This window comes from Anarrhichthys ocellatus, unplaced genomic scaffold (genome assembly GCF_004355925.1).
Source record: "Anarrhichthys ocellatus isolate YVR2014 unplaced genomic scaffold, GSC_Weel_1.0 scaffold27, whole genome shotgun sequence".
NCBI classification, from domain to species: Eukaryota; Metazoa; Chordata; class Actinopteri; order Perciformes; family Anarhichadidae; genus Anarrhichthys; species Anarrhichthys ocellatus.
This window is the reverse complement of record NW_022280057.1, coordinates 5,401,553-5,416,898: the sequence shown is the minus strand read 5'-3', so window position 1 is coordinate 5,416,898 and position 15,346 is coordinate 5,401,553. Positions and strand designations below refer to the sequence as shown.

Sequence of the window (15,346 nt, the reverse complement as noted above, 5' to 3'; positions counted from 1 at the left end):
CTCTCTCTCTCTCTCTCTCTCTCTCTCTCTCTCCCCATCTCTCCATCTCTGTCACTTAATGAATAGCTGACCTTGGCACCTCCGGAAGAATCCAATTTGTGTTACAAAGGCTCCAAATATGACAGGGGATTGAGGGCGGATAGATTGAGAGAGACGGGGAAGAGGACAAAGCATGTACAGCAACGAGGATTACTGTCGGAGGAAAAGAGACGAGGATGCGAGGAGAAAAAAAAAATACAGAAAGATATGAGTGAAAGAAATTCATGACAGAAAAAATACACAAGATATTTATTGAGAGCTGGACTTTATGAAGGATGTATAAATATTTATAAACACACTGATGACAGGATGGGTAGCTGTGACAAAAGCACCCAGGCAACAAGAGGAGCGTTTACCTGTGATGAATGGGAGGAGGAGGAGGAGGAGGAGGAGGAGGAGGAGGAGGAGGAGAGAGAGAGAGGTTGATGTGTTAGAGGTAGATAATGTGAGAGAGGTAAAGTACAGGAGGTATAGAGTGTCACCTAAAAAGGACCAAGAGATAGCGAGCGGGGGCAGAGGTGCAGGAACTCAATCCCAGTGCAAAGACAACAGCTGAAGATAAAAACCTCCTCACCTGAACGCACCGAGAGAGAGATGGACAGGAGCGCGGCGTCAATACTCGGACAGAGAGGAGGAACTAGATGAACATTTGAGTTATTATTTTTCCTTGAATCCCTCCACTCATTCTCTCCATTTTATTTTCTACCCGGAACAAAGACCTCATCAACAGAGCGGAAACTTTTGCTGAATTTTTCAATCTTTTAGAGCTGATTTTGTGACGAATTTGATAAAATAAGAATAAAAATAAACAAAAAGCTACTGCCGAAGAGAGGAGAGCAGGGAAGAGGCAAGAGAGAGGGTGAGGGAGGGGGAGGACGAGCGAAGGCAGATTGAGGGAGAGTGAACGTGAGCCAGTGACACCGAGATGTTCATGCTCATTCGAGAGCCGTCCGCTGGAGGAGGCAGTTCAGGAGCGATGAGTGCGCCATCGGAGAAGAGTGCAAAACAGGTGCGTGAATACATGTGTCTGTGTACATACATGTATATATATATATATATATATGTGTGTACAGTATGTATGTGTGTTATTTGTGTGAGTAATATTTTCTGTCAAGCTCTCTTTACAAACATCTTCTTATGCTTTTTTATCTGCAATTGTATGTAAAAAAAAAAAATGTGATTGAGTTCCACAAAACTCAATTCCAAGATGTGGTACCTTAAATATCATCTTTATCATCATATACTGTATAGTCTAATTGATGTAACGGATGTGTTATCTCTCATACCCTATTAAATATTAGATAAATACTATGCAAACGTTAAAACAATATTTGTATATATGTGTATGTATGTTGGTAAAACATGATTCAAATAACACTGTGTGGTGTTATTATTTGCATGTTAATAGGTAAATAAAGTAGATTACGTTACTCTATCTAGTTGCTTTCTAGAGCAGATGTTAAAGTGCTCCACAACATCAGACAAGAGGGCAAACACAGTTTGTCTCTACTCTCTACCATATTTTGCATCTTTGTAAACTACTAAATGCGTCAAAAACTAAGGCGTGAGCATCCGTCTTGATGTAACCATGGTGTGTGAAAGCTTGAACGCAGATTTAATGTTCTGAACTCAGTTCCTCAACCCTCTGCCACCCCTCAGGTGCAGGCCGCCATCAAGAAGAAGCTGGAAAAGCAGAAGAAGCGAAGCAACGTGCAGGGAGGAGGTGATGGAGACGCTCAAACTGCGACACCTCAGCCTCCTCGCCACCGGAAATCCAGTCAGTTCCCCCGGATGATGGCGGCGGCGGCGGCGGCGGCATCTGAGGACAGGGAGACGCTGGAGGAGGAGCTGGATGAGATGATGGAGAGACCACAGAGGGGAGAGAGGGAGAAAGAGGAGGAGGGGGAGCCTGTCGACCTGCTGCCCATCGTGGACTCTGTGTTTGGACAGGTAGGAGCTGCAGTGTGAGGGTGTGACTCACTACTTCACACCTGTGTGTCTCTGACACTTTTGCCACTCTGCGTGTGTTTCACGCGCTGCATCGAGTTCTCCGGCTGATTGAATGTCTCGCCGCCAGCTTGGTTAAAACTTTAAACCTCCAATTCAAATTTAAAGCCTCCTGGAAATGGCGGGAGCAGCAAAGCACGAGGGCTAGAGCTAAGGATGGAGATAGCGTGTGATGGAGAGGATTTAAACTCCTTCACTTCGGGAAACATATAGCGAAAGAGTAATCCGTAACAGATACGGCCATAGTTCTGATGAACACCCAGTATCACATCACATCCCATCACTCACAGTGTAAGCAGTGACACATGACACGGCATGCTACCTCTATATGCCATTACAGCATCTGTCAAATAAGTGATGTCAGCGGTGATGCAAGTGAGCCAAAATTAGAGAGACTGGCTTAGTGAGTGGGAGAGAGGAGCATGTTGGCAAAGCCCGGAGAGAAGATTTATCTTTTCTTGGTTTCTCTGTAGGGCGCATCCGGGTCCCTGAACCTCACTTTGACAACCGGTGTATTATAGGAGGAACTTGTGTGTATAGGCAGCAGATCGTAGACAGCGGGAGCCTCGGCCCACAAATACGGGACTGAAATCAAACAGACGGAGCTTGAAGCGGCTCGTGCAAACTCCTCATCTTCTTAAAGCTCAATTACTCGCATCACAACAATCATCACAACAACCCCTGAAACTATCCGACTAGCGATGTGTTTAAGGTACATTTTGTTTCTGGTTATTTGCAATCATTATTTTGCTTTCACACTTTAAGATTTATTGTTTTTTCTCATGATGATTGATTAATAATAATATTAATAATAATAATAATAATAATAATTCATATTTATATGATATTTATTATCAGTGTGCTTCCGTTTGTGCTTTCCTGTCTGCTCAATGAGTTCAACGAGGCAAATATAAAAAATAAATTACCAACAAATCAATGTAATTTGGCACATTATAGGTTATAATAATTGTCTTTACACCCCTATAAAAATAATAAACAATTTGGGTTCACTGCAGTTATTTGAGTTCATAACTAATTGTTGATTTCCAGATAATGGTTCATTTACCCCATTACATATCAATTAAAGTTTTTAATTATTGTCGCGGTACATTTCAACCTGTATTTTCCTTGAGTATTTCTATTTTATGCTACTTTATACTTCTACTCCACTCCATTTATTTGACTGCTATATTACCTTTAAGATTAATATTCCAAATCCAAGCATTTGATCAACATGTAAAATATGATCCATTTTTATTGATGACATACTTCACTATGATATAAAGTAGTTAAAACTCACTACAACATTGACAATGCTTCTCACACATTCATGCATCAGTACTGATAATCTAATAACACCAACAGTGTTGCTGATAATCCCTCCGTACTTGTACCTCTGTGAGAGTTTAATGCAGGACTTTAACTTGTAATGGAGTAGTTTTACATCACTGGTTTCTACTTTTACTTCAGTAAAATATCAGAATACTTCTTGATCTCCTCCTTCCTTCCCCCGTCTATTCGTTCTCTTCTAGTCGTTCTCTGATTACAGCTCTCGTTACTAGACACCAGCTGATGCACATCTGACACCAGATCAGTACACGATATGTCTACCTGCTCTCACACACTCACACAAGCTCGTGACAAAGGGAGGAGAGAAAAACAAATCCAACAGAAAGGACACATTACTTGCTCTGGCCGTCGCACACAGACAGCACACATACACAATGCATGGTTAGTGTTCGTGTTAGTGGTACGATCAACCCACAGCTGTGACAAACATCCACAGCTGATACCTGGAGATAAGCAATGGAAAAGTAATCAAAACCCAGGAGCATAAATGTGTGTGCAAACACACACACACACACACACACACAGGGAGCAACAGCATCTCAGTGGCATGATTTACTGGAATCATCAATATGAGAGGATCGGCCTGGTAATTAATCCGTCTCATGGTATTGGTTGTGTCTTGAGTTATTCATGCTGCCGCTGGTGTCGGTTTTATTAAATCATGAAGGAACTCACTGAAAGTCAAAGTTGATTTGGTTGATGAAGTTGTATTTTGTTGTTTAGAGTTTGACTTTAGCTAATTGTATTGATACTAACAGAAATGTTGTGGGGTTAATAGGTGGTGTATTCTGTGCTGATATGATTGATTGATGTATTTTACTGTAGTTAGGCTTAAATTTACTGACTAAAAGTTAAAAGATTGTGGTCTTTGAGGTGTCAAATATGTGGTAATGAGATTCACACGTGAGTAGCAATATGCAGGAAGTATATCCTGATTTTAAAAAAGGAACATGGATGTAAATGAGTTAATTGTTGCACAAAGACGGTAAGTACTTGAAACGTCTCCCAAACAAAGAGCCTCAGGTGAAAACACTAATTTGACTTCAATAAACGTGAGTGTAGGTTTTCACATACTGGTTTTGGTCTGAGCTCATGTGTTACTTTACACTTCAGATGTCACATTTGAAATTCAGATGTGGCGACCTCCATTACATAACACAGAATTTCGGTTTCACATGCAATAAATAAATACGCCTGCTCATGCAGATGCTGTTCACAAGTGAACATGTGACTTTTTTTATGCACAGTTTCAAAATCAGACTTTTCTGGAGGAGTTTAAGAACATGATCAGGGTTTGTTTGCATTAGTCCACTATCCGCTTATGTTATTTCTGCTTCCTTTATTTTCCTATGTAAAATATGTCATTGAAATATAAAAGACAGTTATGGCAAGCCTTTGTAGATCTGCTTCTTCGTGGCTCGTCAGTGTCACTGGCAGCAAAACATATTGTAGCAGGATGGGAGCAAATGTCATTTATCTCTTACATGAGGATAATATTATTACGAGGATCAGACACTCATATCTGCATTTATGCCACAATTAGAGTTTTTAAGACCAAACGGTTTCTACTTTAGGACCTTTTCTGGGTAAAGTTTTCATTTACAGTGGGCATTACTCTTAAGCTGCGCATCATTCAGTGATGGCTCAATCCGCCAAGAGATTCTGCTATAAATAGAGCTTGTATTAATACAGTCTCAAGTCTTCACTGCAGCAGCTGTCAGATAAAACGCAGCCGTTAGAACTCACTGCCCTAAAGAGGCCTCTAGCGGTGGCTGCTGCTGCTGCAACAGCATATCAATCAAACTACAAGCTACACCCATCTGGTTAGAGCTCTTCTCAGGACTGAGTGACTGTGCTTGATTGACATCTTTTATGTTTTAACAAACTCCAATAAGTCAAGATAAGTGAAAAAACCTGTGTGAGAGTGCAGGGCATTTATTTGCAGCAATACAAATACAAATAGATGCGTTCATTGTATAATTGATTGTTGACGAAAACACTGAATTTCAAGAGTCATGAAACTAGACAAAACTTCTCCACAAAGAATCACACAAATCACCACTTTAAATCAAGTGTTTTCCAGAGAGGTGTTCATAAATTGGAAATAAGTCATTCAGCATGAAGAAAGCATAAAAAAGACTAACAAAATGTTAGTCGACTATCTGACGAAGCCCTACTTGTCTTACTTTTTCTATACCTACTGGGCACATTTGTACAACTATTTAGTTCAAGATTGAGTTACAATTTTGGAGAAAGAATATTCAAAGCCAGAATTTGATATCTAATGGGTGAAGCACACACACACACACACACACACTCTCACACACACACACACACACACACACATAAAGCTGTGTTCTCCATATGGATGTAGTAAGCAGCATGTCAAATCTCTTTTTGGAGAGATTTGTTGCTAGATGCTTATACGAGCTCAGCTGACCACTTAGCATTGCACTCAACTTGTGATTTTAATGCTGTCATCATTTTTAGAGAGCTCAAAGCACCTCAGACTTTGACTTGTGACTCCCCGCACGGTGAAACAGATACTGTAGCTCTCATAAGCCGTCACAGCTCACGTGTAGTTTTTCATTAGTTTAAAAGTTTAGCAAGTTACGAGCTGAGAAACTTTTCTAATTCTTCATGGAAAACACTTGAGAGTCACAGATCAGAGGGGAACTTGTCTTTTCAGGAATTATGGAGCTAGGATTTGTTTTTTTGACAGCAAATAAACAGGAAATCCTGGTTTTGATATTTTCACTAGAAGGCTAAAGCTGCGGCAAGTACTTTATTTCAATAAATTAAGAAGATTCAGTTTCGGTTCAGATTTTACTAACACCCAAATATACTCCATCTCGTCGCCCTATCTCTTTTTTTCTTTTCATCACCCCATCTTACTCTTTAATCTCAAATGGAATGATTAATCTCCCTCTGTTGACTTCCTCTTAACTCTCCCTCTAAAACTCCTCATACTGTAGATGAATTCATTTGAATGCTGGTGCAACATGTGAGGCGTGAGAGAGGGAGGAGGGAGAACTGGAAAAGGAAATAGAGCGAGAGGGCGATTAAAAGCAGTGGTCAGTGTGAAGAGAAAGAGACAGCGATGCTGCTGCTGCTGCTGCGAAGAGACACATGAGTGAGCTGCTTCCAGTGGGGAGCTCGGTTTGGTCGGGTTGTTTTGTTTGTTGACATCGTTTTGACTTTGGATCATATAAAGATGGGTGGAGTCCTTCAGCATCGCTCATGTATGGATTAGAGCTGTTTATTGCCTCTTTTGTTTTTATGGCTGTGGTATCTGATGTGACAACCAGCCTGGAACACAAGTTTCTACCAAAGTCAGAGGTTGAACCGGAGCTCTGATAAGTCCAAAGAGACGGGAGCAGAGTAAGAAAACAGAAGAAAACAGTCAAATAGGATCATAAAGAAGAAGAGAGAGAGAGAGAGAGAGAGAGAGAGAGAGAGAGAGAGAGAGAAAGTTTGGTTGGCTGTTGACCAGGGAGGGTTGGGTAATGGGCAACTGCACCAAACCGAAAGACAAAATGAAAAAGGTAAGAGCACTTTGTCTCCTGCACTTGCTAATTGATGCTTTTTTTGTATCTGTGTAAATTTATAAAAGTTATGTGATTGATTAAACACTTACTAGCTTCTGAAACTTTCTTCACAACTTCCTTTAATTATTTAATCCGTGGATAATAGTTTTAATAATTGTAAAGCACTTTTTAAAAGGAGGATTGCAGCACTGGTTGTTTGAAACTGCCCAATACAAAATGTTTCCCTTGATGGTAGTAACATTAATACTCACTACACTATTCATAATTAGTATTACGTACACACTGTAGCAGAGTTATACTGCTGACACAAGATGTGAGTAATGAGACCCAACAGTTAGCTCAGTAAGTGTCAGCAGCATTGATACATCAAGAGAATGTCGAGATCAAGACGGTTTTTCACAGAAAAGATATTAACTGATGAGAGTGGATTGCCCTGAAATAATAAGAAGCTTATGTAATCAAGGCTAACTAAGCGTGACTAGAAAACAGTGGGTCTTAACCTTGTTCCTTGAAATGTATGATTTTGTTTTATGTGTGAAGAACTCGTTCATGCAGACAGTGTATGACTGAGTGGTGGAATAACAGCCTGGTCTGCCTCTAAAGGGGGTAATGGATGGGCCCCTCAGGGGTAGGCTGAGGGCAGTGGGCCGCGAGGAAGACGAGGATCAGGACGACGTGGAGGAAAACGCGTTCAACGATCCCTTCTGTACGCTGGTCAAGAACTGCAACATGCTGCACAACATCGTGGGCCCGGCCTGCATCTTCCTTAAACAGGGCTTTACAAAGAAACTCGTATGTAGCAGAACACAAAATGTGTGCACACTGTGGTCCTCACACAACCCCCGGTGCAACTGTTTCCACTCGTGTCGATTCATCTTCATCCCTTCATCGTGGCTGAACACCCCTGCTCTCCACCACACCAGCTGTGTGTGTCATCCCATCACTGGTCTGGGTCAGACGATCAAATCTGCACCGCACGCACTCAGAGGGGTCAATCGTTCATTCAATTCCATGGAAATATATTGACCGACTTGAGAGCTTCCTCTAACATGTGATGAGGCACAGAATGATGGTGAGGTCCAGGCTGAATTTCCGACCAGGCAAAGGGGGCGACTGCTCCAGAAAAGGCCCCTGAATGCTCCATGGTCTGCAAATAGCTTGTTGTAATTTGTGAATAATGCACCACTGAAGCGCAACGTAAACTGAAATGAGAAGGATCATAAAGTGGCTCTTGTCCTCTCTTGTCGAGGGGCTCTGTGTCAACATCTAGTTTCCATCTATACCTTTACCATTTCTTTTGAAATGAGGCATGGGCACGGCGCAGTTTCCTAAATGAATACATGTTGAATTGAATTAGCACAAACCAACTGATTACAGCAAACTTCGGCAAGTACCCGAGTACCTGTCTGAGAGAAGTGGGGCGTCAACTATGGACCCACAGTTAAGGCCCCCAGAGAATTTCTGGGCTAACTACACAATACATAAACTAAACTGACCCCAAATTTGGTGCTAATGCTAACGTTAGCTGTTGTGGCTATCCCCGTTCCGTGACCAACAGGTAACATTAGCAAGTGCTTATCAGCTACATTACCATCTCAATCCATATATTGTCCTTTATTCGGTTGTTGAGGTAGTCGTCACCGCGTTTCTCGTACAATATTGGGTGTTGAGAAACCAAATCAATATGACATTTCCTCATTTTGGCAGCAGGTTACCTGGAGCTATTCCTGGATGTATGACATCACTTGGAAAAAAAGGATTTCATTGGTCAAACATTTTTCCCCAGGCGTATATTTTGCTGGAATTGGAAGTCGGTTTTAATACATTTTTGGTGCGATTTGTTTTGTAAGAAAAGCCGTAGCTTTTAAAGTAGGAAAGCAACACCTTGAGCATGACAGGATTTTTCCGATCTTTTCTGTTTGTACCAATATGAAACTCTTTCTCAGTGTTTCCCAAGGAGGATGGCTTTGTTGTGTGAGGCTTGAGGGCAACCAAAGAAATAAAATATGATGCCAGAGGATTTGTGCCATATTGTTTTCTCTCTAAAGCTCTTAGCCTAACATCCTCTACACTGAACCACAATTTCCATTGTTTGCTTTTTGTACAGCCGGGCTTGCGTGTAAGCTAGAGTGCGATGTACAAGACAGTATATGGATATACTACATGTGTACTTATGCCTTATGTCTGAACAATTAACTGACCAAAGTACCAACTAAACCTCCCAAATATCATAATCTCCAGATGTTTATTGCCTGGCAACCTCCCATAAATAATGTGGTCACCCCTTGTGATTGATGGTATATGAATTGTCATATATATATATATATATATATATATATTAATGCAGTGTACAATTTAATCCATATATTTAGACTCTGCTTTTCATTTGGAGATGCACTGGCTTTGTCTATTTAATACAGCTTACTGAATAACTAAAGCACATAACACTGAATCACTTCCCTACATTTGCAAATTATGTTTTAGTATAAAAGCCTGACGATAACACACATCCATGGGCTCAGATTGGAAGCAGTGGACAGTTTATTACATTTCATACCATCCTGACCGCATAAAACCAAACTCCAATAATCATGTCTCTCATCTTCTGTTTGTGTATCCTTCCTCCCAGTTCAGTTGTTGTCTGAGTGTTTCTACAATCGTGTTGCTTAAAATCTGACTGTTTGTATCTCTACTATGCCAAACCAGCTCTCTAAATATTCTCATCATGAGCAGCATGAAGGGAGAAGCTAATGTGCGTCTCTGCTTTCTTTCAATAGGACAGAGAGCTGAGACCAGAGGAGCTTGACGGTGAGGTGATTTCCTCTGTGTTTCTGCTCTACAGCGTGTTAATATGACAGCTGACTGACTAGTAACAACATGTTTGTTTCTGTAAATCAGAGCTCCGCGAGGCATTTGTGGAGTTTGATAGGAACAAAAAAGGCTACATCAGTCACAAAGACCTGGGGGAGTGTATGAGGACCATGGGATACATGCCGACAGAGATGGAGCTCATCGAACTGAGCCAGCAGATCTGTGAGTGGAACAACGGCCTGAAACATCTGGGAGAACAGAGTAGAGTGGAGTAAAACAGAACAGAATAGACATAGCCCACTCGGATTCCATGTCCCATGCCTCCCCATGGATGCACAAAAAAAAAAAAATTCTACCATAGGTGGGAGTTGAAGATCTCATGGACAGGAATCTCAACTATAAGCGTTCCTAGTTCCCCCTCACTAAACATGCTTGAATACGGTGTTTGTTATGGCCAATCCATGACTAGCACAGAAATCCATCAACAAAGCACCTCTTTGGACAACCGGAAAGGTTGGAAGGAGATATACAATTTTAAAATGTTACTATTCTACATAAAAACCCGTGGAGTGAAACATTTGTGGAATAAGCTAGCACACCATTCACTAGCGTTAGCACTTCTATGCTATACAAGTGGTAACGGTTAATAAAGACCTGGACGGCTTTACAGGAACAATTTTGTTCCTTAATTTCATTGTCTCTCGATTGCCAGGTGATTTGACACCTTGGATAAATCTTTGAAATGCATTTTAAAAGATCCTTCTGTTTTTCCAAAAGTCCTAAAATATGAATCCAGGGAGTGCAGTTAGTGACAGTGTGGGCTCCAAGGAAACTGACAGCTTGACAGCGTAGCTGGGGCTTAGCAGTTGATTAACAATAGTTTACCATGCTTTTTAATGAGAGTTGATTAGATTAGAAAGTAGGGCCCTTTTTCATGTAACCCGTTTGTTTCAGGTGGAGGTAAAGTTGACTTTGAGGACTTTGTGGAGCTGATGGGACCCAAGATGCTGGCAGAGACAGCTGACATGATTGGAGTCAAAGAACTACGGGATGCATTCAAAGAGGTCAGGAGATAAATTGTTAATTAAAGCCGTTATTTGTCACTGCAAACATTTTGACTCATCATACACAGGTGTAACTAATAACATCACTAATTGCTCAAAATAATTATAGGACAACAGTTGGGACCGAAATTACTTTCCCAAAACATTGAGTCACACATGTTTTGTGCTTGATTAAAGAAACTAAAGTTATCAAATGCCAGCAAATCTATCAAGATTCCAGCTAAGTGAGAGTTATTCAGACAGCAAAACAAAATGTAACATGTTCAGATTTTTAAAAAGGGAAGAAAAGTTTACCTTTCAATTTTATTTTGTACAACAGAAACTGATGAAAAGAAATGCAAATTTCTGTTCTTGATAATGTAATTTACATAAATGGTTGTTTGTATTGCAGCTTCCAATGTTGTCACTGGTTGACAAACCACTTCTGTACATTTTTTCAGCTACTTGAGGGGGTCGAGGGGGCACAATGTGAAGGATTTGATAAAATCCTACTTTGATGCCTTTCGGTGGGGGTATAAAGAATGAGACTGGGGGGATGGCAATGCAACTATAGTGAATATCCCAAAATGTCCCAGTGTTTTGGGTTTGATACTATTAAAACAAAATGTGATTAAATTTCGATGTGATTCTTCGTGTCTCTCTCACTGTGTCCAGTTTGACTCTAATGGTGACGGTCAGATCAGTCTAACTGAGCTCCGTGAAGCCATGAAGAAGCTGATGGGAGAACAAGTGACCAATAGAGAGATCAACGAGATCCTCCGAGATGTCGACCTCAACGGAGACGGTCTGGTGGACTTTGAGGGTAAAATAAATTATATTTGCATATTGGGATCTGAATGTGAATGTAGGCAACTATACATTCATCCTCATCATCTCACTCCATTGTTTTGTCTTTTCAGAGTTTGTGCGAATGATGTCCCGCTGACCATCATGTCGGATTGAGATGGACAGACAGACATTATGCATCTTCTGGATTAGAGAACAAACACATTGCAGTGAACACCTTTCATCTGCTCGTAAGAGCACACGTCTGAAATTGTATTTTTGTATCAAATAAAGAAAAAAGGAGAAAAAATGCTTTGAATAGACAAATACGCAACGATAAAGCTCTTCAACAGCAGTAAAACATATCAAAAGCTGCTGCATAGACAACATTTATGACTTTGTGTTTTTAGATGTATTTTTATATATCATTCTTTGAACTTTGAGTGTAAAATCTTGTTTGTAGAACTGTAAAAATCTTTTTTTTTAATTAAAAGAAATGTACAAAAATTGGATGGATGGACAAATGATTACGTCTATAACATCGACTGTGAAATAGTTTGTTGAATCGTGCAAGAGAGAGGCGTCGTAGCTGAACGTGCACCGTTTGTGCTGAGGTAAAATAAAAGTCAGAAAGCATGCAAAAATGTCATATTTTCACAATATACAAAACTGAAGGTTTTATAATTTCAGTTATATGTCATTGGAATGTTTATGTCTGACTCACTGTCTGACTGACTGACTGTCGGACTCACGATGGACGGTTAAAAAGGAGGATCAAAATGTATGCAGCAGAATCAGAATAAGTTCTTGAGCTCACCTGTCAGAACGTCTCTCTGTGTGTCTCGTGCACCGTGAAGCCCTCCTCCATCTGCCCCAGGTTCAATTTATCGGCTCTTTTATTCTTAGTGCATAATATAAATAGTCCTTTCCGCCTCTCTGTCCTGCTGCGCTCCTCAAACATTTTTAAGATGAATACGGCTCTGCAGGGAAAGCTTGCTATGCAAAAGTCACCATTTTAAGCATCTCGTGGTTAACTACACCCAGCATGCCATGCACCTGCTCGTCAGCACGGGGGTGTGTTTGAATCGGGTATTTTGGCTGCTTGCCAAGGGGGGGCAGTAAATTAAGGTCGATTCTTTTTACCTGAGCCAATTAAGGTAGGCCTACAATATTGCTGAGTTTGAATCCCAAAATGACGCAATTATTTATCATATTACATGTATTAACTATTTATTATGCTAAACTGCTATTTTACTGTACTATGCCACTTGATTAAGGAGTGTCTCTTTTTTTAATTTGAAAGTAGAAATGAGGCTGAATATCAGCAGATATGGAGATAATATGTCCTGTTGTTATTTTACAAAGCCTGTTACACAGCAGGCTCCACAACAATATGTCAGCAGCACCCGTCTGAAACGGCCCTGTTACATAACTTTCACTCTTTTTCTAAACACTGCACTTTTTTTTCTTCTTACAAATATTGTGTGATTTTAGTATTATCTTTTGTAGCTGACTATGCAAAGCTTTCCAAACACCAGTCAGCATGAACATACTATTGTAACATACTGTTGTACAATATTTCCTGAAAGTATCTGAAGAGAAGTGATCAGATTTGTTAATGTTTTGTTCAAAAACATTTTCAGTCAGGGGACTTTTCAGTAATAAGAAACAACATCATCATCTTTGAAATCAAGATTTTCCTTTTTATTGAAAACTTGGCCAGGATTCTGTACAGCAGAGAGGGTGTGCAATGCACAAGGGCAAGAAGACGAGGGGCAGGGGGCTCTAGGGACTCAGTTTCCCATGATGCATCATACCCTGAGCCGAGAATCAAATGTGTAAAACAGCAAGAGGTGCCGTGTTCCCTCTTTGGTGTCTCAGAGGACCGTGGAGAGGACTGAAGTGAGGGACTAAAAAAAGGGAGAAAAGGGGGGAAAGCAAAGCTCAGCCCATAGGGGAGAAAGAGAAAAGATGAGACAGAGAGGAATGGAGGGTGGTCCAGCTGGTGTTTCCACTGAGGTGATGTCTCCAATCAGGGACAGATCTAGATCCTCACCCTTCCCCTCACTGCGTTAGATCATAGACCGTTTAAGGTACTGAGGTAAGGCCTCAGACATCTCTCCCCCTTTCCCTCTTCCTCCGCCCCTCTCCCTCACTTCCGCTCTGTCTCTTTCTCTCCTTCCCTAAGCCTCACTTGCTGGCCATGGTGTAGCAGCCCTGTTGGTGCCACTGCATGTCACGGATACGCCTCACGGACTGGAACTGAGGATGGCGGGCGCCAAACTCGTTGAAGTGCCTGAAGTCGCCCTTCTCCAGCAGGTACTGGCTTCCACGGTATCCAGGGAACTGGTATCCCACCCAGCTGGAGAAAAGAAATCAAGGAAACATGTCGGTACAGGATTTGCTTTTTGTCGATTTTTGATGTCTTTCAGCTCCATCAGTGACACCTGCAAACACTGCACACTCACGTTCCACAGCTGACAATGATGCTGCCCACTCTGTCGGTGAAGCCGTAGGAGAACAGGCTGGGAACGTCGTCATCCATGATCTCCATCTTGCGGCCCTTGAACTCTCCAACCTCATACAGGCAGATCTTGTGCTTCTCGGGGTCCTGGAGGAGAGAAAACCAGGGAGAAACACCAGTTTAGCAGGCAGTCAAAAAGCAAAAGAGGAAGGGAAACTTGAGAGTATGTCTTTTCTTTTTCTCTTCTTACCATTTTGACGGGCCTGAAGGACAGCAGGTAGTCGTTCTTCTGGCAGTTGCTCCAGGAGTCCCAGCGAGGATACTCTCCCTTCTCCAGGATGTACATCTCACCGCAGAAGTTCATCTGCTCGAAGCCCACGAAGCTGCAGATGAGACAGTATTATGAAGTGCCCATGCAAAGATGAGTGTTTTCAATTTATAGATATATATATTTTGAGACTTACGGTCCACACTCAACACGCAGGGAGCGCACGCGGTCCATGCCCATCTCACACACATTCATGCACTCGTTGCTGATCTCGATCATGCGACCCTGGAAGTTCTCCTGGTCGAACACGCACATCTGGAGGGGACAGATGCACACAGATGAGTCAGTACAACCACAGTGAAGGTCTGTGATATGATAAACTGAATACATCTCAATATCTCATATGAGAGGCACCCACCTTGTAGGCCATCATTCCCATCTCAGACTTCTTGCCCTGAGCAGCCTTCCCATCGGTCTGGGAAGAAGTCTTGGATTTATCTCCACTGGACATGATTGCTGTGTGGAAAGAGAGGTAAAACAAACAGAAAAAACAGTGAGAAAGGATACGTTGTTGAAACAAATCTATCCTGTTTTCACTCTGGAACAGTATCAAGATAGAGGAAAGAGTAGAAATGCAAAAAATCTGACAGACACAGAATAACCTGTATATTTTAGTCTAATGCCTATTTGTCTACACACACATGTAGGTATACAGTGTGTGTGAGTGTACCTTACCTGTCTGTGTGTATGATGCCTAGGACAAGCCTCACTCTAAGTGTGTGCGGCTCAAAGGGCGCCCTCCCCTTTTATACGCTGGCGCTCATAGGAGAGGGATTATGGGGAGAGAAACAAACCTGCTGAGGTCAGAGACACGAGACAAAAGAAACCCCACATCATCAGAGAGGGACGGACAGGGAGGAGGGGCGGAGGCAGAGGACTGACAGAAGCATGGAGACCAGACTGAGGACCAGTTACTAACTGAACTAATGAAACACAAGTTGATGTTTCTGCCATCAACTCTTACAGGTAA

The 15,346-nt window shown here is 41.6% G+C and overlaps 2 protein-coding genes across 2 annotated transcripts; one reads left to right on the top strand and one right to left on the bottom strand.

Moving 5' to 3' along the window:
- The first annotated feature begins 964 nt into the window (after positions 1-964).
- Positions 965-12,088, top strand: LOC116391834 (calcium-binding protein 2-like). Its single transcript, XM_031862791.1, has 7 exons — positions 965-1,052; positions 1,673-1,989; positions 9,722-9,752; positions 9,843-9,977; positions 10,710-10,819; positions 11,474-11,621; positions 11,719-12,088. Exons 1-7 carry the CDS (start codon positions 965-967, stop codon positions 11,742-11,744), a joined length of 855 nt encoding a protein of 284 aa, XP_031718651.1. The 3' UTR covers positions 11,745-12,088.
- A 1,178-nt stretch (positions 12,089-13,266) lies between these two features.
- On the bottom strand, positions 13,267-15,132 carry LOC116391798 (beta-crystallin B1-like). Its single transcript, XM_031862727.1, has 6 exons — positions 15,052-15,132; positions 14,735-14,832; positions 14,513-14,631; positions 14,299-14,431; positions 14,053-14,195; positions 13,267-13,946 (listed from the first exon to the last, which is right to left on the bottom strand). The coding sequence occupies exons 2-6, from the start codon at positions 14,825-14,827 to the stop codon at positions 13,775-13,777; spliced, it is 660 nt and encodes a 219-aa protein (XP_031718587.1). The 5' UTR covers positions 14,828-14,832; positions 15,052-15,132; the 3' UTR covers positions 13,267-13,774.
- Between the last annotated feature and the right edge of the window lie 214 nt (positions 15,133-15,346).

Coding starts and splice junctions, on each gene's coding strand:
- LOC116391798 (XM_031862727.1), bottom strand. CDS start 14,827: ATGTCCAGTGGAGATAAATCCAAGACTTCTTCCCAGACCGATGGGAAG. Junction 14,432..14,512: donor CTGCGTGTTGAGTGTGGACC/GTAAGTCTCAAA, acceptor TCTCATCTGCAG/CTTCGTGGGCTTCGAGCAGA. Junction 13,947..14,052: donor ATCATTGTCAGCTGTGGAAC/GTGAGTGTGCAG, acceptor TCTTTTCTCCAG/CTGGGTGGGATACCAGTTCC.
- LOC116391834 (XM_031862791.1), top strand. CDS start 965: ATGTTCATGCTCATTCGAGAGCCGTCCGCTGGAGGAGGCAGTTCAGGA. Junction 9,753..9,842: donor GAGACCAGAGGAGCTTGACG/GTGAGGTGATTT, acceptor TCTGTAAATCAG/AGCTCCGCGAGGCATTTGTG. Junction 10,820..11,473: donor TACGGGATGCATTCAAAGAG/GTCAGGAGATAA, acceptor CACTGTGTCCAG/TTTGACTCTAATGGTGACGG.